Source organism: Pipistrellus hanaki (assembly GCF_964339955.1).
Source record: "Pipistrellus hanaki genome assembly, chromosome: 5".
NCBI lineage: Eukaryota > Metazoa > Chordata > Mammalia > Chiroptera > Vespertilionidae > Pipistrellus > Pipistrellus hanaki.
This window is the reverse complement of record NC_140507.1, coordinates 74,187,255-74,212,599: the sequence shown is the minus strand read 5'-3', so window position 1 is coordinate 74,212,599 and position 25,345 is coordinate 74,187,255. Positions and strand designations below refer to the sequence as shown.

Genomic DNA, 25,345 nt, shown 5'->3' with positions numbered 1-25,345 from the left:
GGCTGGCTCTTGCTCTTTGCCAGGTGGAAGGCGTTTAAGTCCTCATGGGGGGTGGGGAGCTCTATGCTCCAGTGAAGTTCCTGGAGAGCCAGGATCTGTTTGCTTGGCTTGTAGAACTTAGGAGTTTGGCCCTTGTTTTCCAAGTGCCCTCTGCCAGTTGGCCTGGAGAGAGGGCAGTGCCCACTGAGACCCTCTGCCCAAGGTGAACTGTCCCCAGGTGGCCCTTGGAACCTGTGTGCTGCTCCATCTTCATCCACAGGTCTTTGGGATGATCTCTTTGGGGTAAAATAGTTAACCCTTCTTAAGACAGGCCTGAAATATTCCCCTTTGCTCCAGGCTTTTGTTGGGGGAGTGGCTGGCAAAGTGGTCCCCAAGATGCTGGGACATGGCAGTAACTGAAGCTAGGTTAGAACTCCAGAACCCTACAGGGTCACTTCTAGCCATCCACTGTGGAGGTCCCTTACAGGGCCTCTGCAGCTGAACAGTGAGATTCTTCATTCCCAGGCAGGTTTCCCTAACCAACAGCTAACCTCTTTAGCCAGGTACCCTTCATAGAGAAATAGCTAATTTGCTTCAATTATTTGGTTCTAATGGACAGGGAAGGAGTCCAGGTAGAGTAAGGAAAGGAGGAGCCGAATCCTTGGAAGTGAAATTGGCTTAGCCATACTAATAAATTACTATGACTGGACAAGTCAGAGTAGTTGGCCAGGGCTCAGCTTCTTGCTTGCCTCCAGTTCATTGTCACTTGAATGTCTTAACTGAATCAGTGAGTCATATGTATAATAGCCCACAATCTATGTTATTCCACCATCTTTATTTTTTATTTAGAAGGGTCCAGCATTCAGGGAAGTGATCCTCTCCTGAGTGTACCATTGTATGCAGTTATTGGTACCTTGAACCTGGGGGTGTGGAGGCTGAGTTTGTGCCAGCCTCTAGGGCACAGATGCTGCTGCCCAGCAAGCTTTGGGCATAGCCTGCCAGCTACAGAGATGACCTACCGCTGCTTCAGAACCTTCCTGTTTGTTTACTTTGGCCTGTGGAGTGCATTTTTGGTGCTTCCATTTTCCCCTTTCTGATGGAACTGTGGTCTCTATTCTTTCACAATAACTGCTTTGCTGATCGTGTGCCCTGGGTAGGAACCCCACATAATCAGGAATGCTGGGAAGGCAGCTGGATTGGGGAGTAATAGAATCTGAGGAGGCATCTCATTACGAAGGAGTTAACTCCAAAGAGCAAAAAGTTGTTTGCCAGTAAATTATTGTTATGATTGTGTGTATTTAGTTTTCCACCAGTAACCCTCCCAGCAATCCAGGGATTGTCTCCCAATTTCTCAGTGTGGAAACAGGTGGGAGAGAAAGGCAGAGTTTCTTACATACATGGACATGTACATGGTGATTACAGCCTTTTGGGATAATATAAATATTGCTTGGGTTTGTTTATGTTGAATGTTGTCCATGTGTGGCACTCTGCAGACAGATGCTTATGGTTGACTTGAGCATTACAAGTTTATCCAGACGTGTGGTCCCTTCTCTTTAGCTTTAGGTGAGGTATTTCCACTCGAATAGTACCAATACTCCTTCCCACTATCCCAGGAGCATCCCAGCTATCCGGGTCTCAGGGTTATTTGAACCTCCTTTGCTCTCCTCTGTCCACTCTGAGGTCCTGTGAGTTCTCCCATTTCAGGGTCGACTCAACCTAGTTTTTTAGTCTTGCCCTCCGGTTGCCTTCATGTGGACTTGTTTCTTTTCTCCCTTGAGCCCCGACTGCACAGATTGCCCAGGCCCTCCTTGCTCGTTTCCCAAGGGCCCCACAGGGACTGTCCTGTGGCAGGGGAACTCCTTCTGCCCTGTTTCTACAGCTCTCATTAAGTTACCCAGAGCTCTGCTAGGTCTTCTGTAAATCGGGACCATCCTTCAATTCTTAACACGGTTCTTATGGGCTCTTCCTCCGGAAAAGCACCCTTAGAACTCGTTGATCTGGGAAGGCTCTTTGATTCATTAAGTATAGTTGATGCCTCATGTACCATGATCCCAAGATAGAGGATAGAAGGACGATTGAGATGCAGTCCTGGTGAGGCAGCAGTGAACAGCCCAGGAACAGCAGCAGGACGAGGAGGGCACACAGCAGTCGGAAAGAGCCCTGGAGAAAGTAGCACTTAAGCTGGGGTTTAAGGGATGAGTAGGATTTGATCAGCAGGGAAATGAGTAGGACACCCAGGCTGCAGGCTAGAAGGAGCAGAGACAGACAGGAGTAGACATTCTGCATGTGTTCTGGGATGCTAGCATTCTACTAAGCTGGAACGGAAGTGGTGTGCATTTTCCAAGCCTTTCGGGCACACCACAGACTTAGTAACAGCTTCTTGGTGTGTTTGCATGTGCGTGCCTTGGTGGCAGTGGGAGTGTGTGACTTATACATGGACTGCGCAATACACTCTGACCTCAAAAGGGCTAAAAAGTGAAAAATGATGAGCATCTCTGACTTGAGGAAACACAGGTGGGAGACTGTCAGTGTGCCGAGGCATTTGGCCTTTATTCGGAGGGCGTGGTGAGCTGTGGAAGTTGTGACGGTTAGAGATAGGATCTGTCTGTCTGCCCTGCTTTCATCGCAGAGCCTGAGCAGCGAGAAGGTGAAGAGGGAGGGAGGATACTGGTGGCGGGGACTGAACAGGTTGCTGAATTGCTGAGAAGAGGGAGGTACAGAGGAACTGGCCTTAGGGACACACGTCCTCAGTGGGTTGGGTGAGAAAGAGGGCAGACAGTGAAGAGTGGGAGATTTCTGGTCAGGACCTAGGAGGGTGGCTCTATCAAGGGAGGGCAGGGAAGCCCATCACAGGGGAGCTTTGTTTGGGAAGTGTGGCATCAGCGCCACCCACGACTTGCTCCTGATTATCTCAGCACTTAGGAGCAAGTGTGCACTTGGCCTCTGCTTTCTTTGTATCCTTCCTGCATTTGATACTAGGTGTCAGGCTGTATCTATGGGAGGTCTGGGGAGGCTCTTACCGAGGAGAGGGCTGTGTACAGTAGGTTCCCTGGCAGTGTTTTGACACCCACCCTCCCCCAAGATGTTGCCAGTGCTTCGAGGTTTTGTGGCTTTGTGTCCAGTGGAGTGGAACCAGCATGAGCCGCCTTCTGTTTCAGGGCAGAGTGACAGACATGAGCATAATGAATGGAGCCCGCCTACCGAGGCTGCAGGTCCACCGGGGGCCTGTCCCCTGATGGCTTTAACCTCACCCCTTCATTCTCACCATTCTGCTTTTAAAACTGAGCCACCAGCCCTAGGTGGTTTGGCACAGTGGTTAGAGTGTTGGCCTGCTCCGTCATTGAGGATTCCATCCTGGTCAAGGGCATGCACCTTGGTTGCAGGCTGTATCCCTAGGCTCCGGTTGGGGTGATTGCGGGAGATAACCACTCGATGTGTCTCTTTCACATTGATGTTTCTCTTTGTCTCCCCCTTCCTTCCACTCTCTGAAAATCAATGGAAAAAGAATATCCTCAGGTGAAGATTAACAAAAAACTGAGCCACCATTTGTGTGGACGACTTAGGTGACTCTGCTGGTCTCTGCTCTCCAGGAGACATTTTGTAGGACAAGGGAGAAGGAAAATGCGTTAATTAAGGAGTGTGGGAGGTTTGACCAGGGAGGCAAGCTGGCAGAGTGACTACAGGAGCAGGTCCTTCGGTGACGCGCACCTGGATTTGAGTCTGGGCCCTGTTCCCTACCAGCTGGGCCCCTTGTGTGCTGCTTGGCAGCGCACTCTTGGAGCTTTGGGTTCCTTGTCTGTAAAAGGAGGTAATCACACTTCTTTTTTTTTTAATCCTCACTTGAGGATACTATTTTTTCCATGATTTTTAGAGAGAATGAAAGTCGCAGGGGTGGGAGGGGGATTAGAGAAACGGAAACATCAATGTGAGAGAGACACATTGATTGGTTGCTTCCTATACGCTCTCTGATTGAACCTGCAACTGAGGTACATCACCTTGACCGGGAATCAAACCCTCAGTCTGTAGGCTGACATTCTAACCATTGAGCAAACTGGCCAGGGCATAATTGCACTTCTTGTACCAATATACTCTGGGAGATCTTGGGGATGCCAACTCTGGACAAGGAGCCATCCCTGAGGAGCCAATGTTAGAGCAAGTAAACAAACCATTAGTAAGATGACTTTTGATAGTGAAAAATGCTAAAACATGATGTGACAGAGTGATGGGGATGGTTTCATATTAGGTGGGCAGTCCAGTCGAGACCTCAGTGACGGGAAGGAGCCCGCCATGGGGAGGCCTAGGGGCGGAGCACATGAGGCAGAGGGAACTGCAGGTGAGGGGGAGTGTGGGAGGAGCCATAGCCCTGGCTTGGGCTTGTGGAGGGGAGGAGATGTGTAAAGCAGGCACACGGGACCAGGTCCTCATGGACAGCTGGCAGTCTCCTGCTCTGGGCTTTGTGCTAACCCCATGCTCGCCTCTTTATTCCACCAGTGCACTGTCCAGGTCAAGTTAGAGCTGGGACACCGGGCCCAACTGCGCAAGAAGCCCACCACGGAGGGGTTCACACACGACTGGATGGTGTTCGTCCGTGGCCCCGAGCAATGTGACATCCAGCACTTCGTGGAGAAAGTGGTCTTTTGGCTGCATGACAGCTTCCCCAAGCCCAAGCGTGGTGAGTGGCCCCTGGCTCCCTCCCCCTTTCCCAGCCAGGCAGCCCTGCAGGGCCTAGGCCTACAACACTAATCAATTTGTGTCACTCCTTGCAAGGCTGGTGGTCACCTTCTCTCCAGGGGTGGGGACTCACACTCTGAGGTTCTGGCTTGCACCCTTTGCATGCCAGTGAGAAGTTTACTGGCCAGCACTTGGTCCTTCTTTGGCCTATAAAAGTCCCCTCCCTCCCTTCTGCTCTTTCGCTATGGAGTTCATAGTAGGGAAAACCCAAAGGAACTGATGACTGTGTCTCATGTCATTATTTAGACTCGGGCTCTGAGAAGTCTCCAGAGAAAACATAGTCAGTGGCCAGTGGGTGGGAATGGGTGGTTTATACCCACTTGGTGAGTAATCAGGAACTGCTTATGGGGCCTACATTTGATGAGAGATGCCATTTTAAGAACTCATGATATTTGTGAGGGGGGATAAAGCATAAAAGGTGCTCATTTCACCACTGTCTTGTTTCTTGTGCTTTCTTTCCCATGTTACCTCTCAGACTGTTGTTTGGTGAGCACAAGTGCCTCATTCACGTTTTCCACGAAGATTCGAATTTCCTGTGACCTGGCAGTCTGACAGGGCAGGGAGAAAGGGGATCAGAGAACACTTCCTGGGGAATTTGACGGGGATCTTAGGAACATAGTTGGTAGCCATCTTATGAGCTCCGTGGGGCCATGTTTGCTCTTCTCATCACTGAGTCCCCTTTGTGAAGCCTGGCATGTCACAGGAGCCAAATAAATATTTCTTGAATGGATGTGTCGATGAAGGCATGAGGACTTTTTATAGCAAAGTGCTTCAGGGTTGAGGAGCCACTGCTGCACTGCTGACCCCTCTCCCTGCAGAGCAGGGTTTAGGTGCCCAGGGCTGAGCCAGAAGCCAGCTTGGACAGACTCACTGGGGCCTGCACCTGGGTCAGCAAGTAGCAACCTTATGTTACAGAAGCAGAAGCTTCTGGTTAAGAAGGGAAGGCAACTTGAGATTCCTACTGGCATGGCAGTCATTTCTTTTTCTTCTGGTTTCTTCCGTCAGCTTTCAGTTGTTTCCTTTTTTTCTCTTCTCCCGAATCTCTTCTCTCCTTTTTCTCTGAGCTTCTTGTAGGAGAGCAGACATGTTATTGACCACAGCAGATACCTGTAAAGCACCTATTAATAATAATAATACATGGCACTATCAAGCACTTCCTGCAGGGTTTTTATTTACTTATTATTGTTTTATATTTTTTATTGATTCCAGAAAGAAAAAGAGAGGGAGAGAGAGAAACATCAATGATGAGAGAGAATCATTGATTGGCTGCTTCCTACATACCCCCCATTGGGTATCAGCCCGCAACCCAGGCCTGTGCCTTTGACCGATATCAACCCAGGACCCTTCAATTCACAGGCCAACACTGTCCACTGAGCCAAACCAGCTAGGGCTCCTGCAGGGTCTTGATTTATTCTCTTCATACAGATGGGGAAACAGCCTCAAGTGGGCCAGGTAAGCTGCCTGTACTTAAACAGTGGTTCACACACTGGCCTGGGGTCTGCATGTTAGTGCTGCCTGTTTCTTTTGGCACCTGGCCATGCCCCTTCATTCGGGATGTCCTCTGGGGCTGCTGTTGAGCTTTAACAGCAGAGTAGAAACTGTGACTGCCTTTTTCTTGTGAGTTGGGTCCGCCTTGTTTCCCTAGCAGCTTCCACTCCAGCTCTTTCACCATCTCCCTCGCTTGTCTTACTCCCTTTTCTCCCAGAGGACTCAGGATGATTTTATCCATTCACCTTTATTTTTTTATTTTTTAAATGTATTTTATTGACTTTTTACAGAGAGTAAGAGAGAGAGATAGAGAATTCCTACCAGGTAGATGTGGGAACTGAGGTTCATAGAGGCCCAGTATCCCACTTATGGTCATGTGGAAGCAGCATAATCTCTGAGTTCCAAGCTCCAAGAAAATGGGTGATGAGTGAGTTCCACTTTCTCAGTGTCAGCGAGTAGAACTTAAATTAGTAGTTGGATGGTGCTTGCCAAGTCTACTCAAACTGTATGAAATAGTAAAATGTCCGGTTGGCTATTTGTTGTGTCAGAACAAAACTTGATTGGATTATTCACTGCCAGTTGTCAGTGAAAAATGGAACAGGTTAAAGAGTGAATGTGAGGCCCTAGCTGGTTTGGCTCAGAGGATAGAGCATTGGCCTGCGTACTAAAGGGTCCCAGGTTCGATCCGGTCAAGGGCATATACCTCGTAGCAGGCTCAATTGATGTGTTTCTCTCACATTGATATTTCTCTCTGTCCTTCGCCGCTCTCTTACTCTTTCTAAAAATCAATGGAAAAATATCCTTGGGTGAAGATTAAAAAAAAAAAAGTGAATGAGTTTCTTACAGGACTCCTGGCTCTGAAATTATACGTTATGTACTTTAAAAAGTATCTTTAAAATCACATAAATACACATAATAGTTATGTGCCAGGTGGGAAGTTTCCATTTCTCATGCCATCACTGATCACATTGCCCCAGGGCCAGTTTTTCTAGGCTTTTCTTGATTGTGTTCTTCCTGAATGCCTTAAATTAGTGGAAGTGAATTGGCTTCTTAATTGTTGATTTTCAAATTTAAAAAATATTAATTTACCAGCATGAAAAGCTAGACTTTATGTTAAACTCCCAACTCCTTTTATTCACTGTCTGCTCTAAATGTTTTATAATTAAGTGATTCATTCTGTGGTGATTGTCCTTGTGACTTTAGATAATGAGCATACCTGCTTACGGTACTTTTGGATTCTCCACAAAGACTCACCCTTTTTAAGCAAGTCTTCTGGCCACCAGGTCTAACTCACAGTTTCTTGTTCAAAATACCTAAATAGCCACATGCTCCTGACCTTTTTTTCTGCTTTATTTTTCTCTTTAGTGCCATTTTAAAATATTTATATTACTTATCTTGTTCATCTGATTTGTGTCCTGCTGTAGTTTGCTGCTATCTCCGTGGTGCTGAAAAGATTAGATAGGCGTTGCCAGCATCTGTCAGTATCTTCTGACTCTCTGCTTAGAAAGAGAAGGACATTGAGTACCCCTGTTTTTCCTTGAATCATAACACCCCTCCTTGACATTGTTAAAGTTGTTGAACTTAAACTGAGACTTTCACTCTGGGATCAGAAATTGATTAAAAGCTGGAAATCAAGAAGCAATATTGACTTTATTGACTGTTCACTGTTGAGCTAGTCAGGATGCCAGGTTTTCATTCATCCTCTCTGAACTCTGGGTCACTCAGAAGAACACTCAAGGTAATGTCAAGGCAGATGGGTTCTTTCTTTATCATTCTTGGTTAAAATTCAATTCTGAGTCTTTTTAAAAAAATATTTTTATTCATTTCAGAGAGGGAGAAAGAGAGAGAGATAGAAACATCAAAGATGAGAGAGAGACATTGATTGGCTGCCTCCTGCATGCCACCCACTGGGGATTGAGCCCACAACCCAGGCATGTGTCCTTGACCAGATTTGAACCCAGGTACTTTCAGCAAGCCGACACTCTGTCCACGGAGCCAAACCGGCTGGGGCAGTCCTGAGTCTTTTGCTTCATGTTTGGGCCCTAACTTTGTGAATACCCCTTTGCTTCTCCCTTTTCTCCCACTGCATTGTGTCTTCACTATACCTCCACTTTTTTTTCTATCCTCATTCATTTAGTCAATGGATTTTCCCCGCCCTGAATATTTCATGCTGGTTCTCTCTGTCTTCCTTCCTCTAATAAGGGCTGGCTTCTCAAAGCCACCTCTCTAGTCATCCCCTGGGATGTTCCTTTATTGTTCTCCTGGGGGGATTTATTTGGTACCTTATGTTTTGTTTTTTCTGGAGTAATTTCACAAGTAATATCCCAAGAGATTGATTACTTAGGAAATTTCCCAAGAAAGGTAAGTGGTAAATGAACTTTTTGACTCCTAGTATATTTGAAAGTACTATTATTCTATTTTCACACTGGGTTGCTAGATTGGCTGAATATAATATTCTAGTTTGATAATTATTATTGTTTAGAGCTTTGAAAGTATTTGCTTCATAGTCTTCAGAAAAGTCTGATGCAGTTGGGTTCTTGTTTTATTGTAAATGACCTTGTTTTTTTCTCTAGAAGCATTTAAGCTACTTTTTAAGATATTGGTTCTGAGTTGTTGTTTTTTTGTTTGTTTTTCTGTGATGTCCTCCATTTAGCTCCAGAAAGTTTTCTTATATCTTTGACTATTTCTTTCATCTATGTATTTTATCTGTTTTCTCTTTCTAGGATGGTTATTACTTCTCTGTGTCTAAATATTTTATCTGTAAAATGGAAACAATTGTATCTGCCTCAAGGTTGATGTAAGGATTAAATGAATTAATATGTGTCAAGTACTGATAATAGTACCAAACACACAGTAGGGCTTTATAAATATTAGCTGCTGTTAGCATTTGTTTGACTTGAATTGTTTCTTCATGTCTCACCTTTTTCTTTTAAAAAAAAAAAAATGTGTTTTTTGCTCTATATTCTAGGAAATTTTCTTAGCTTTAGTCTAGTATTTGCATGGAATTAAAAAATTATCAGTACTATATTTGTACTAAAAGCCCTACCTTATTCCCTCGTTTTCCCTTTTAAAATTATTTTTGTTTTGGGGCATGTCTTAGACCTGAGGACAATGACTTTAACTCTTGTTTTTTAAAAAGGTTTAAAATTGATTTTTAAAGAGAGGAAGAGATGTGAAAGTGAGACATCGAACCAGGGATGATACTCAACCAACTGAGCCACACTGGCCAGGATTCAAACATTTCTTTAAAATTCTCACCTGAGGACATTTAAAAAAAAAAAAAAATTGATTTGAGAGAGAGAGAAAGAAACATTGATAGGTTGCCTCCCTTATGCACCCCAATCACCCCGATCAGGATCAAACCTACAACCTAATTATGTGCCCTGACTGGGATCAAACCCGCAGTGTTTTCCTAACTGAGGAGGGCTTTACTCTGGGTCGTTTTTATACTGTAGGCTTTAGGTTCTTCCAGACAGTTGACTCTTCTCCTGAGACATGGAATCACCTGGATTTCCCCATAGGCAAGCTTGAAACTGCTCTGCCTGGGGTGGTGATGGGGGGCAGGATGAATCCCAGGGCTGTTGTTCAAGTACAGCCTCTGTGTTGGCCTTTTTTTTTTTTTTTAATATATTTTATTGATTTTGTACAGAGAGGAAGGGAGAGAGATAGTTAGAAACATCAATGAGAGAGAGTCATCGATCAGCTGCCTCTTGCACACCCCCCACTGGGGATATGCCCACAACCAAGGTACATGCCCTTGACCGGAATCGAACCCGGGACCTTTCAGTCCCCAAGCCGACGCTCTCCAGGGGTCCTCAAACTTTTTAAAGTGGGGGCCAGATCACGGTCCCTCAGAGAGCTGGAGGGCCGGACTATATGAACTACTAATCCCTACTGTAACACGTTGGCTGCGCTCACTGCCCAAAAAACCTGGCGGGCAGGATCAGACTCCCCTGGGGGCTGCATGTGGCCTGCGGGCCGTAGTTTAAAGACCCCTGCATTGAGCCAAACCGGTCTCGGCTGGCCTTTTTTTTTTTTTTAATGACTGCTTTACAAAAATAAGTCACACATGGTAAATTTATCCTTTTAATGTGTATAGTTCACTGCTGTTAGTGTATTCATGAAGTTGTGTAACCATCACCGCTCTCATTCCAGAACATTTTCATCACCCCACAAGTAAACAAACTTCTTGCCCGTCATTAGCAGTCACTCCCTGTCTTTCTCCTTTCCCCTTTCCAGCTTCTCTCCTGCCCTTTACTGAATTTGTAGGTGCCACACCCCTAGCCTTTTGGGGATCTGGCATCAGTGGGGCTTTTGCCTACCCTGCAGTGCCCCATGGCATGTGCTGGGCCGCAACTTCCTTTTCCTGTTTCCTTGCCCAGCGTAGTCTCATTCACTTTTTTCTTTCCAGAAATTTCTCCATAGCTTACATCACATCCCTCCCCTCTTTACTGTCTTTATTTCCTATCAAATTTGTCTCACTTTGGTTTCCATGGGCATCTGCTTGGTCTCTCTTTTCCCAATTCTGAAAGGATAGGTGTTTTTCAGCCTTGCAGTGCCTGTCATGTGATAGGCCTTTGGAGAGATGTTGAGAAACACACACATCTCTTCCCATAAAAGGTTTGTAGTCTGGTAAAAACATGGAGCTCAGAAGTGACATGTAATCTTTTAAAATCAATATTTTTATTGATTTTTTTTAGAGAAAGAGGAATGGAGAGGGAGAGAGAAACATCAGAGTGAGAGCGAAATATTGTTCGGCTACCTCCTGTACACCCCCCTCTGGGGACTGAACCCACAAACTAGACATGTGCCCTGACCATGAAACCAATCAGCAACCTTTTGGTGCATGGAATGACACTCAAAACAACTGAGCCACACCAGCCAGGGCATAACATGTACGCTTGAAGAGATAACTGCCCTCAGCAGAAGTAGGTGACCTGGAAGTCAGAGACCAAGGGAAGCCAGGTCGGGCCGTGCTAGGAAGTGGGCCCTGACTTGGACCTTGATGGCGGACGGAAGTTAGACTGGGGTTGGGGGGTGGAGTTGGAAGCAGAACTGCAGACCACTCCCTAGCCTATGCCTTTCATGTGTTCCTTTGCTGTAGGCTATTGTGCAGTGAAGACAGGCCACCCTTCCTCTCTGCTCTGCTTCCATTTCCTCTTGGATTCAGGTTAACAAGTATTTGGGTGCCTGCCAGGTGCCCACCCCTGTGCTAGACTGCAAGGGCTTATGGTTGGTGAGGTTGGGCAAAGCACTAGGCAGCCAGCTTTCATGCAGCTGGAGAGACTTCACTTGCTCTCTCAGTCCTCTCAAACAGGATCCAGAGGTTCAGAGAGAGGCAGACCATGACCTGGCCTCCCAGTCCAGTGTAATTCCTGCTCCTCGTCCATCCCTTTACTTTGGTGCAGAACCTGAAGGAGCATGGCGTGTGGTTCTCTCAGAAGTATCTGAAAGATTCTTGTTGAAAAAAAATTTTTTATTGTTAGTATTACAACTATTTCCCATTTTATTAAATGTTTTTGAAAGGTCTGGCCCTGGCCCTGGGCATGTGACAGTGAGTGAAATGGAGCTGATATAAGAATTGAGAAAGATGGCAGAGTAAATATGGAAGTCCTGTGATTGAGTGACACAGGATCCTGGAGATCTGTGGGAGGGAACCATGACCTGGAAATGGGGTTGGGGCTCAGAGCAGGGGTCCTGGAGGAAGTGATCTGAGAGATTCGGCAGGACTAAATCTTAGTACCTGAGTTTGGGCTGGGAAGAGATGAGGCAGGAGGTGATGCAGTGCCCTGCAGTCCCCCTTGAGGAGCTTGGAGTTGGGGAACCATCATGGGATAGCCAGGCTTGCAGTTCAGGCTTGCAGAGGATGCTCAGGAGTAAGCCTGAGGCAGGATGGCTAGTGAGTCACTAGGTAGTGACTCACACAGAGTGCCAGCATGTGGGGTGTGTTGCAGAGCAGTATGAAGGTGGAGCTCGTAGTGCTTGGCAAAAGTGATCTATGGAAGAGGGAGAAGTCTGGGAGTCCTCAGCCCTTGGGTGAGTGGCGGACAGCCTGTGTTCTGAGCTTGAGACCCTGGAGGAGGTATAGGTTTAGGAGGGTATGAATAGGTGGTTTGGGACAGGCTATATTTGAGGTGCCCATCCAGCATCCATGGGGGATATCCAAGGAACAGAAGGGGGCTAACTGGGATAGAGATTCGGAGCCTAGGTCACCCAAGACAGCTCCCATCTCTGGGGCCAGCAGGGTTTCCCAGGCCTGAACCACAAGCCCATCCCCTGCTCCCCTGGTTTACAGACTGAGGTCCAAACAAGGCTGTCTGACCAGCCCTGCTGTGGAGGGTCACTGATAACTTCAAGCCCACCCTGCTTTCTTTGGATAGATCAGATACATGAGATATTTGAGGTACATGATATTAGATCGGATGGGTATATGAGAGTTGAAAAAAGATACATTTTTAAAGAAAAGTCTTAGTGTTTTAATTTAAAAGACTCATGTTTCATTTTATTCTATATACTGTTTTTCAGCAATTCTGGCCTACTTAAGAATTATCTGACTGATATAGATATAGGTGCATAAATGTTTTAGCAATTGGAAGGATTTTTTCCTGTCTCCCAGTAGTGGTTGCCTCTGGGGATAGATGGGTGGAAGACAGGGGTGACTTAATCTGTACTGTTTTGATTTTTTTCTTCTTAAAAGTGGGAGAACAATATTTTCACATTTCTTGCATAATGACAACATATATGTCAAAACATTGTCAGTACATTGTGAAGGGTGAGATTGTGGGAGACTCTTTTACTTGTACATTGCTGTTCTCCTAGTTTCAACTTAACATTTTTTTCTGGGGTTAATGAGCCTGTACACATCACTCAGGCAGCTGGGAATGCTTTTGTTAGGTGCTCAGATGGACCCAGGAGAGAATCCCAGCTGAGAGCAGGCCATCTCCTCCTGGCATCAGTTCACCTGTTTGAGGGAACAATGGAGGCAGGTAGATGCCATAGTGTGCACTGTCCTTCCTGGGAGACCAGGGGTCTCTAGGGTCTCCCACTTCATACGTGTCATACTGACTGCCCTGAGTCAGTTGAACTTGTGTGACCTGTAGCCAGTACTGGCTGCTCTGCCTTAGCTAGTCTCATGCCTTTTCCCACTCTCCCACCATAGCACGTCAGGGTCACCTTTCTTCTGCTCTGCTCCTTTGATTCCCCGTGACCTCTTTGGCATGGAATTGGGCACAGGATTCATTCCTCACAGGAGAAACTGGCTTGCTGAAAAGCCATGCTCCTGCAGGGCTAGTGAGCCCCAGAGAGGAGGCGCAGAGCGTGGCCGGCCTACTGCTGCTGCTGGTGAGGCCTTTGAATGATCAGGAAGCTGACAGATGCCTTTTCCCTTTCTTTTTAGTGTGTAAGGAGCCCCCATACAAAGTGGAGGAGTCGGGTTACGCTGGCTTCATCATGCCCATCGAGGTGCACTTCAAAAACAAGGTAGGATCCCGGAAGTGGCAACAGGAAGCACGCACAGTTCACAAAAGAGGAAGTAGAATCAGTGACGAAGCGCTGAGGGAATGCTGGGATTACTGTTAGTGGAGATATCCACGCTAGAGTCTGGTTTTGAAGGGTTTCTGCCTCTTCAGTGGAGATGGGGGTTGGGAAAATGGGCACCAATGGCAGGTGGGTGTGACCTCTCTGGGATCACCTGAAAGTGCATACAGTCATCTAAGTCAGCAGCGACATTGCATTACGGCTAGATTTGTGGATGGTTCTAGAGGCTTAGTACTGGACTGATGAGTGGCAAAGATCTGGAAATTACCTAAATGTCTGACATTAGGTGATTGGTTAAAGTTATGGTACATCTCCTGAATAGGCTCTTTGATGATCTGGATTGGGGAGGGAAATTTTTAATATTGAATGAAAAAGCAAGGACAATTCCTGCCAATATTCACAATATAGGAAAAAAATCACTGTATACATTAAAAATGTTAACAGGTAATGTGGGTGGTAAGATTATAAGGTGTTTTTCTTTTATTTTCCTCCATGAATATTTTATAAACATTTACAGTGAACATATATTGATAACTCTTAGTCCATTTGGGATGCTATAATAGAATACTATAGACTGGTGGCTTATAAACAACAGAAGTTTATTGCTCACAGTTCTAGAAGCTGGAAGTCCCAAGATCAGGTGCTGGCCCCTCTTTCCAGTCACAGACTTCTTTCTGTGTCCTTACATGGAGGACGGTGTGAGAGCCCTTTGGGGTCTCTTTTATAAGGGCACTAAACCCATTCATGGGGCTCCACCCTCGGGACAAAATCACCTCCCTGTGGCCCACAACTCCCAACACCATCACCTTTGGGGGTTAGGATTTCAACATGTGAATTTGGGGGGGACAGATTCAGACTATAGTTTTAGGTTTTTTTTAAAGCCTAATAATTACAATTAAAGAACTTTTCTGCAACCGCCTTTGTTCCTTCTCACAGGCACCTTTCCTGGCTTGGAGGTGGCTTGGCCATGGTTGGGTGCTTTCTCACAAGCACAGCTAGACTGGCTGCAGGCAGCTCCTCTGTCTTTCAGGAAGGAGATCTCCCTGTGAGGCCTGTGGATGCCGCCACTCCCTTAATGAGTTCCTTTTTCTTTTTTTATGAGTTCCTTTTTCATACCTGGCTGTTCTGCAAACCATCTGGTGTCAAGGACCTCTGGGGATGGCACTCGGGTGTGCTGCCCCACTGGGAGCTGAGGGACATTTCAGCAAGTGCAGCAAAGTAGGAGTCAACGCTTCAACCCTCAGGGGCCCACTTCTCAGAAGCCTGGGCAACCAAGGCTTTCATGGAAGCAAGGCCTGAGAGTCCTCGTGACCGGCCACCCTTGAGAGCAGAGCCCAACCTGACTGTGCCAGGCAAAGGCTGTGGCCTAACTTTTCAGCAGGGCGTGTAGAGGAGGTGCGGAGGAGATGCTGCACCCTTTGGGGATAGTCTTCCAAGGACCTGATTAGGGAGGCCAGGCAAAGGCGTGTGGAGGCAGGAGAACTGATGCAGGGGACTCAGTCCCGGGACAGGTGTCACCAGCCTCTCCAGCTCCCTGTGGGGAGCCTGTGGAAAGGGATGATGAAAGTACCCCCTGGGTGGTGCAGGAGGCAGTCCATCTGCAGAAAACACCAACAGTTCTGTACATTGGCATTCTAGGGGCGGGCAGTGGAGTCCTTCAAGATGGAGTCCTTGAAGCTGGCTAAGTTCATCTCTAGGTTTCAATTCAATTTCTTTGAGGCTTAGAAGCAATTTTGGGTCCCACAAATCAGCGAGCTTTTGTGTGCCCTGAGGCCTGTCTGGTTCCCGACACGCAGACCCTTCTCTCCCTCCAGGAGGCATATTTGCAGTGTTCACTAGGGCCCTGATAGTGTCCACTTGATTTCCTGCTGTCCCTGTTCTTTGTGACCCCGCGGGTCTGCCAGGAGGCTTCAGCTGTCCCAGGGGTAGTGGGTGCCATGCTGAAGCTGGGCAGTACACAGAGGCGGCCAGTGGGTCTTAGCATCCCTTCTCTTGATCTAGGGGATCCTTGTTGATCTTCACATTCTTTAGAGTGAATGGAGAGAGGTGGGGCAGTTCGTGTTTCTGCCTCAGCTGGGACCTTCTCCTGTGGTGGCTTCTGCAGCCTCTGTTAGTACCCAGACCTCTCACGTGGATGGTGGGGAGGCACCCAAGTTCTCCCTCAAAGGGGGCACCTAAAGAAGTGGTGACTGGGCAACTCCTCTCAAACTTTACCTGAGGAGTTTTTCTCCTGGGTTTTGCATCCAGACTTCAGGACCATTCCTGTACCAAGTCCCTGAGGTGTTCCACCCCTATGTTCCTGTCCCGGAAGGTATAGCATCCTCACATATATTGGAGCATTGAGGGGCAGAGGGTGTCCTGATCGTTCAGATTCCTTGGGCTTGCTTACTTAGGGGTGGGGTGTGTGTGTGTGTGTGTGTGTGTGTGTGTGTGTGTGTGTGTGTTTCCCCCCCAGGCAGTGAAGGGCCCTGTGCTTCTCTCTCCTTTTTTTTTTTTTTTAATGTTACCATTTTTTTAATATATATATTTTATTGATTTTTTACAGAGGAAGAGAGAGATATAGAGAGAAACATCGATGAGAGAGAATCATCGATTAGCTGCCTCTTGCACACGCCCACTGAGGATGTGCCCGCAACCAAGGTACATACCCTTGACCAGAATCGAACCTGGGACCTTCCAGTCCGCAGGCCAACGCTCTATCCACTGAACCAAACTGGTTTCGGCCCTGTGCTTCTCTTTAATTGCCTTGTTCCTTTGTGAGTCCCTGAGGTGCTGCTCTTTAAAGGGAACATGTGTGCATCTTACCACTTTGAGCATCTAGCAGTCATGGCAGCAACTGGTTTTAGGTTAAGGATTTTTGTTCTGGTCCAGTTTTTTTAGTTGTAATTTATACAGCCATACTGGTGGGTATGGAGGCTCATCTATGTTATAGTGTGTAACAATGCTTCATTCCTTTTTAAGGCTGAATAATATTTCATGGTGTGAATGGACCACATTTGCATTTCCACCGACTATCCTGGATACTTGGGTTGCTTCCATGTTTTAGATACTGTGAATAATGCTGGTATGATCATGAGTAAACAGGTTATTTCCTTGAGACCCCTGCTTTCAGTTTTTTTGGGCATATACTCAGAAGTTTATTTGCTAGGTGGGCTGATAAATCTATTTTTAATTTTTGAGGAACCACCATGCTGTTTTTCACAGCAGCTGTAATAGCACTATGGCTTCAAGAACAATTTTTTAAAATCATAAATAGAATTTGTGTTTGATTTGGGTCTTGGCTAATTTCTAAAGAACCATTCAGCAGTTGTGATCTCAGATAATTAAATACCTTGTGAAGCTGTAATTAATTAAGGGACTGCTGATTCTAAGAACTAGGCAACCAACAAGGAAATGAGGGAAAAATTACAAATCCTAATACCAAGTGCTGAGGAAATATCAATAATCCTTTTATCACTTTTGCAATATATAAGTATAAAGTAGAGGGAGAGGATAAGAATTATATGAATATTGTTAAATAAAAGGTGCTACAGAACTGGGACAATATTTTGTTGTTAAATTTGCATCTTATTCTAGTTCAGTAAGATGCTTGTAAGGCAGATTAGTTCCATTGTTGCTATTCAGAACTTCTAGAGAGCAAAAAAATGAGTCAACTTCCCTGGTTTAAACTTAATAGTCTTACAACATGTTATTTTGTAATTTGAACATCTATAATAATAAAAGCGTAATATGCTAATTAAACCAGACATTCTTCTGACCTTCTGGAAAAAAACAGGGCTGGGAGGGAAGCCTGGGCCCCGGGTACCAGAGAGAAGCCAGTGCCCGCAGCTGGGGGAAGGAAGGCCTGTTCTTGCATGAATTTCATGCATTAGGCCTCTAGTCTATGATATGCCTTGAAAATGTAAAGCAGAAAGAAAAATCATACAGAAAGACAGAATCTTCATCAATACACATAGACAGACGTTTGCTTGTAGTTTTTGGTACGTTGCACAGATGCCCTTTTTGTACTCACAGCCCTGGCAGTAATTAGAACCTGGTTGGTACACAGAACTTTTGCAGATTCTGTAAGTAGAGAACTTATTCTTTCTATGTGGATCGAATCTTGCTTTTTTTGAGGTCAAAGCTTTATTTTAATTCAGTTTTCTCTCACCACTTTTTTTTTTTTTTAAATATATTTTAATGATTTTTTACAGAGAGGAAGAGGGATAGAGAGTTAGAAACATCGATGAGAGAGAATCATCAATTGGCTGCCTCCTGCACACTCCCCACTGGGGATGTGCCCGCAACCAAAGTACATGCCCTTGACTGGAATCGAACCTGGGACCTTTCAGTCCGCAGGCCGACGCTCTATCCACTGAGCCAAACCGGTTTCGGCTCTCTCACCACTTTCTGTGGTATTCTTTGCACCATCTTTCCATTATCTGGAGTGATAACAGTACCAAGTTTCTTTTCACATTTTTCGTATACCATCCTTCCTCAATGATTCCCTTAGTCACAGTCTTAAATTTCATTCTTGTAGATGTGGGTATCCAGTTGTCCAGCACTATTTGTTGAGAATACTGTCCTTCTTTAAGTGGCCTTGTGATCCTTGTTGAAAATCATTTGAATATATATATATATATATATATATATATATATATATATATATATATATATATATATATATATATATATATATATGGAGTTAATTGTTAATCCTGGGCTTTCTAGTCTATTCCATCGGTCTGCATGACTTTTTTTTTTTTTTTTTTTTTAAATATATTTTATTGATTTTTTTTACAGAGAAGAAAGGAGAGGGATAGAGAGTTAGAAACATCGATGAGAGAGAGACATCGATCAGCTGCCTCCCGCAACCTCCCACTGGGGATGTGCCCGCAACCATGGTACATGCCCTTGACTGGAATCAAACCTGGGACCTTTCAGTCCGCAGGCTGACGCTCTATCCACTGAGCCAAACCAGTCTCGGCTGCATGACTATCTTTATGCTAGTACATAGTGTTTTAATTACTGCAGCTTCATAGTAACTTTTGAAATCAGAAAGTGTGAAATTTTTTTTAACCCACTCCCCGTGTGTCGTGGTCCCCCCCCCACCGCCCAGATTGTTTTTGTTATTTGGGGTCCCTGAGATTCCATATGAAGTTTAAGACAGATTTTTCTGTCTCTACAGAAAATGTCATGGGATTTTCATAGAAAATACATTGAATCTATGTCACTTTGGGTATAATTGATATGTTAACAATAGAAGTCTTTAATCCTGGTCATTCTGTCTCAGTGGTTATAGCCCATGCACTGAAAGGTTGTGGGTGCAATTCCCGGTCAAGGGAATGTACCTGGATTGTAGAGTGGTTCCTGGCCCCAGTCAGGGCACTTTCAGGAGGCAACCAATTGATGTGCCTCTCTCACATTGATGTTTTTTCCTCTCTCTTTCTCCCTTCCTTTCATTCTCTCAAAATCAGTGGAAAAAATATTTTTGGATGAGTACTAACAAAAAAAAACAAATAATATGAAGTCTCTCCATGAACATAGGATGTTTTTCCATTTATGTCTTCTGTAATTTCTTTTAGTAGTGTTTTGTAGTTTGCATTGTACAAATCTTTTATCTCCTTGATTATAATAATCTCTTAAGTCTTTTATTACCTTTGATGCTATTGTAAATAGAATTGTTTTAATTTCACATTGTTCTTTGTTCATTTCTGTACAGAAATGGAACTTATTTTTGTGTTTGTTGATTTTGTATCCTACAACTTAGCTAATTTGTTTATTAGTTCTAACAGTTTGTATACTTTTAGGGTTTTCTACATATAAGAGTAAATCATCGGTGATCAGAGGTAGTTTTATTCCTTCCAATTTTTTTTTAACTTTGTGTAAAGCTTTCTTTCTTTCTTTTTTTTTTTTATTATTATCTGTGTATATATTTTAACATTGCCCCTCCCCAATACATACCCTCCCTCCCCAGAGTTTTGTGTTCATTGGTTGTACTTATATGCATGTATACAAGTCCTTCGGTTGATCTCTTATCTCCCCCAGATCTCCCTCCCCTCCCCACTGTAATTTGACAGTCTGCTTGTTGCTTTACTGTCTTTATATCTATCTTTTGGTTCATCAGTTTATAATGTTCTTTATTATCCATAAATGAGTGAGGTCATGTGGTATTTCTCTTTCATTGACTGGCTTATTTCACTCAGCATGATGTTTTCCAATTCTATCCAGGTTGCTGCAAATGATGAGAATTCCTTCTTTTTTTGTGGTAGCATAGTATTCCATTGTGTAGATGTACCATAGTTTTTGGATCCAATCATCTGCTGACGGGCACCTAGGCTGTTTCCAAATTCTAGCTATTGTAGATTGTGCTGCTATGAACATAGGGGTGCATATATCCTTTCTGATTGGTGTTTCTAGTTTCTTGAGATATATTCCTTGGTGTGGGATTACTGGGTCAAATGGCAGTTCCATTTTCAGTTTTTTGAGGAAACTCCATACTGTTCTCCATAGTGGTTGCACCTTCTGCATTCCCACCAGCAGTGCATGGGGGTTCCTTTTTCTCCGCAACCTCGCCAACACTTGTCGTTTGTTGATTTGTTGATGTTGGCTATTCTGACAGGTGTGAGATGGTACCGCATTGTTGCTTTGATTTGTATCTCTCGGATGATTAGTGACTTTGAGCATGTTTTCATGTGCCTCTTGGCCTTCCTTCTGTTTCTTTTGAAAATGTTCTATTTAGGTCCATTGCCCATTTTTTAATTGGATCGTTCATCTTCCTTTTATTTAGTTGTAAAAGCTGTCTATAGATGTTGGAAATTAAACCTTTATCAGTGATAACATTTGCAAATATGTTCTCCCATACAGTGGGGTTTCTTGTTGTTTTGTTGATGGTTTCTTTTGCTGTAAAAAAGCTTTTTATTTTGATGTAGTCCCATTTGTTTATTTTCTCTTTATCTTCCATTGCCCTAGGGGCAGTAACAGTGAAGAAGTTCTTTTGGCATATGTCTGAGATTTTGCTGCCTGTGGATGCCTCTAGTATTTTTATGGTTTCCCGTCTGATGTTTAAGTCCTGTATCCATTTTGAGTTTATTTTTGTGTATGGTGTAAGTTGGTGATCTAGTTTCATTCTTTTGCATGTATCTGTCCAATTTTCCCAACACCATTTATTGAAGAGATTGTCTTGACTCCATTGTATGTTCATGCCTCCTTTGTCAAATATTAATTGTGTATAGTGGTTTGGGTTGATATCTGGATTCTCTATTCTATTCCATTGGTCTATATGTCTGTTCTTGTGCCAATACCAGGCTGTTTTGAGAACAGTGGTTTTGTAATACAGCTTGAAATCTGGTATTGAGATCCCTCCTACTTTATTCTTCTTTCTCAGGATTGCTGTGGCTATTCAGGATCTTTTTTTATTCCAAATGAATTTTTGGAGAATTCTTTCTAGGTCTGTGAAATATGCCGTTGGTATTTTAATGGGGATTACATTGAATCTATAGATTGCTTTGGGTAGTATGGACATTTTAATGATGTTGATTCTACCAATTCATGAACATGGTATGTTCTTCCATCTGTTTATGTCTTCCTCTATCTCTTTTTTTCAGTGTTCTATAGTTTTCTGCGTATAGGTCTTTTACTTCCTTAGTTAAGTTTATTCCTAGGTATCTTGAATTTTTTGGTGCGATGGTAAATGGGATTGCTTTTTTAGTCTCTTGTTTCTGTAAGTTCACTGTTGGTGTATAGAAATGCCATAGATTTCTTGGCATTAATTTTGTATACTGCTACATTGCTAAATTAATTTATTAAGTCTATTGGTTTTTTTGATGGAGTCTTTTGGGTTTTTTATGTACAATATCATGTCATCTGCAAATAAGGACAGCTTTACTTCTTTTCCAATTTGGATACCTTTTAATTTCTTCTTCTTGTCTGATCACAATGGCTAATACTTCCAGTATTATGTCAAACAAGAGTGGTGAGAGTGGGCATCCCTGTCTTGTTCCTGTTCTTAGGGGGAAATGGTTTTTGCTTATTGAGTATGATGTTAGCTGTGGGTTTGTCATAAATAGCTTTTATTATGTTGAGGTATGATCCTTGTGTTCCCACCTTGTTGAGAGTTTTTATCAAGAAAGGGTGTTGGATTTTGTCAAATGCTTTTTTTTGTGTCAATTGATATGATTGTGATTTTTATCTCTCAATTTATGTGATGTTTCACATTTATTGATTTGTGGATATTGTACCATCCTTGCATTCCCGGGATAAATCCTACTTGGTCATGGTGTATGATCTTTCTGATATACTGTTGGAGCCGATTTGCTAGAATTTTGTTGAGGATTTTGGCATCTATGTTCATGAGGGATATTGGCCTGTAATTCTCTTTCATTGTGTTATCTTTATCTGGTTTTGGTATTAGGGTGATGCTGGCTTCATAGAAGGAGCTTGGAAGTGTTCCTCTTGAATTTTTTGGAATAGTCTGAGTAGGATACGTTTTAGTTCTTCCTTGAATGCTTGGTAAAACTCCCTTGGGAAGCTGTCTGGCCCTGGGCTTTTGTTTGCCTGAAGCTTTTTGATGACTGCTTCATTTTCTTCCATAGTTATTGGCCTAGTAAGCTGTTTGGATTCTTCCTGATTGAGTTTTGGAAGGTTATATTTTTCTAGGAATATGTCCATTTCCTCCAGGTTGTCCAGTTTGTTGAAATAAAGTTGTTCGTACTATTTTGTAACAGTCTTTTGTATTTCTTTGGGGTTGTTATTTCACCTTTTTCATTTTTAATTTTGTTTATTTGGGTCCTCTCTCTTTGCTTTTTGGTGAGCCTGGCTAGAGGTTCATCAGTCTTGTTTATCCTTTCAAAGAACCAGCTCTTGGTTTTGTTGATGTTATTTTTTTGTTGTTGTTGTTTTTCTCTATGTTATCTATCTCTGCTCTGATCTTTATTATTTCCTTCCTTCTGCTTATACTGAGCTTTTCTTGTTGCTCTCTTTCTAACTCTTTGAGTTGTAGGGTTAGATAATTTATTACCATTGTTTCTTGTTTTTTTCATTAGACTTGTAGAGCTATGAACTTCCCTCTCAAGACTGCTTTTGCTGTGTCCCATAGATTTTGGATTGTTGTGTTTTCATTAAAAGGTAAAATCAAGTGATGAGAAAAGAAAAAAAATAGTTTCTTAAGCAAAAGATGAAAAAATAAAAAAAAATAAAAAGTAAAAAAATAAAATGAGCAGTAGTGAAGGTCATTCACTTCTTCTATTGTTCTGTTTGGCATGCCTGTTTCCCACTCAGGACAATATTGCAGATCCCTGAGTTCTGCTCCTCAGTGTTGTAAGCCAGTCCTGATTTTTAAGCAGGCGGTGTCTTAATTTCTCGTATTCCTTTATTTTTGATTACACAAGAGTCAATTTGTGATTCAGCCCCTGGGTGGCAGTGTTTCTGGATTGACATCCGGTTCTATATGGCCTTTCAGGTCAGTGTTTAGATCCTTCTTTCTCTATGGCACTCAATACCGGTTTGTGGGAGTGGGCTGCCTTAGAGCTGGCTCTCTGATGGTCACTCCCCACTCCGCTCCCCAGGTTCCAGAAAAACAACTTTCTCCTGCAGTCTCCCAGGGTGTCCCCAACTGGGTGATCCTATGTATTGGACTTAGTAATCAGAAGCAAGGTTTTGAAGAGGAAAAAGCCCAACCAAGTGTGCAAACAATGTGGCTACAGGCAAGTATGCATAATCCCTCTGTACCCTTGGGTCTAAGCAGCCAGCACACTTTTAAGATTTTTAGGCTGACCTTTTGCGTCAGAACAAAATGGGTTACTTTTTAGAGATTCCTTCTTTTAGCAGCCCTGAGAACCCCCTTCCACATTCACAGATCATGCCAGCCCAACAGCCACGGATTTTTCTAGGCACAGACTTCTCTGGTCCTCCAGCTTCTATAGTGCTTGCGTTTCTCTCTCCTGCTGGAACCAGAGACCTCACCTTATTCCAGGCGAAATCTGACCTTTCCATGGTGTAGTGTAGAGCTCCTTGGAATCCTCATGTTTGCACCAATTGGGGACCAGTGTTCTGGGGTTCACAGCTGTTTGGTGGTTGCTGAAATTGTAGATTTTCAGGCTTCTGATAACATCCTCTTTCCTTTTCAAGATGGTGCAGTCTCCACGTCCAAGCCTTAGCAGTGGGGGCTGCCTGGTCAGGGGAACTCCATCCAGCAGTCCCCACCTTCTCTTGTAGAATAGCTGTCCTTTAACTCTCCAACAAATACTCCCCGTGCAGCCCCCTGCTGTTCTTTATTTCTGCTCCAGGACAAGGCTTAGGACCCGTCTGTCTATTCCGCCGCAATTGTTTTTGTTTTAGTATATTTTTCTTGAACATTAACTTACCAGGTATTGAATAACTGCACAAATTAATAAGCATAACGCAAATAAACCTATTTTTCTTGTTCTTCAAAAGCGAAGATTTCCTGTTGCGTACACCAAGCAAGTCAGTCCAAGACTAATGAAATGGCAATTAGCTGCTAAAATATTCTCTGCTAGTATTAGTGGAGAGAAATGGTGCACATAAGGCACATAAGGGAAATGAATGCAACACTATTATAGAAGTCAGTCATTAGCAAACGTAATTTGTAATTAATAATTATGTATAACAGGATATTGTAAAAGTTAAATTAAAAAATTTTTATTAAAATGTTTCTTACATACCATTATATTGGCTGGGCTGCGAGTTTGACATGCTTGCTGTAAGATGACATAGCTGCTATTGCTCAGAGGCATGGTGGCCATCTTGTCATGTGATCTAGTTTCTTTGATAGATAAGCTATGGGTTGAGGGATATTTCTTAGACCAAAGTCCAATTCCTTGCCTTTCATTAAATGTATAATTTGAAAGATTTCTGTAAATTGGGCAGTCCTACTATGGGGACTGAAACGAAATTTTCCCTCAAGGTGTCAATTGCCACCTGACAGTCTCTCATCCATTTAAGAGACTTCAAGTCTAGTCCTTTCAAAGAATTATACAGTGGTTTCAATAAAAGACCAAACTTTGGAATCCAAATTTGGCAAAACCCTATAATTCCTAAGAATCTTTGAAGCTGTTTCTGGTTCTCTGGGATTTTTGTTGTAGCAATGTCTTGTTTTTGATCAGCCATCAAGCTCCTAGTACTGTCTCAGTTGAAATCCCAGGTATACTACCTCCAATTTGCAAATCTGGGTCTTGTGAGGCAATACTTTATATCCTCTTTTTGCCAAATGATTTAGGACTATGACCAAACAGTCTTTATAAGTATTGCTAGCTATTAGTAAACTAGTGGCCTGGTGCATGGATTTGTGCACATTGACAGGAAAATAATTAGAAGAAATATTTTAATATTACTATTTGCCCTTTGTCCTTCAGCACCTGGGAGCTGAGCGGCAACTCCACCCCTGCCGCCTTGGCTGGTCTCTGCCTGCTGGGGGGCAGGGGCAATCGCCTGTGGATTGCCCCGCTACCGCCTGCCTCCCAGGTGCTGAGGGGCTGGGAGGTGGCCCTGCCCCTCAGTACCGCCACTGGTCACCCTGCGATGGGATTGGTGGGGCATCCCCCCCTCCCTCAGCTTCCTCAACGCCTGGGATCCCAGTGGAAACAAGGTGATCGGGTCCCCAGCCTGGGGACCA

The 25,345-nt window shown here is 43.9% G+C and overlaps 1 protein-coding gene across 4 annotated transcripts in view; it reads left to right on the top strand.

The window, feature by feature from the left end:
- MLLT1 (MLLT1 super elongation complex subunit) overlaps positions 1–25,345 on the top strand; it is a 68,052-nt gene that overhangs the window by 4,741 nt on the left and 37,966 nt on the right. For 3 of the 4 annotated variants that reach the window (XM_084885578.1, XM_084885577.1, XM_084885576.1), the window contains exons 2-3: positions 4,471–4,651; positions 13,595–13,677. In XM_084885578.1, coding sequence (XP_084741704.1) covers positions 4,471–4,651; positions 13,595–13,677 — 264 coding nt within the window. Of the gene's footprint in view, positions 1–4,470; positions 4,652–13,594; positions 13,678–25,345 lie in introns of those variants that run through there. The other variant, XM_084885579.1, reaches the window with a different exon arrangement.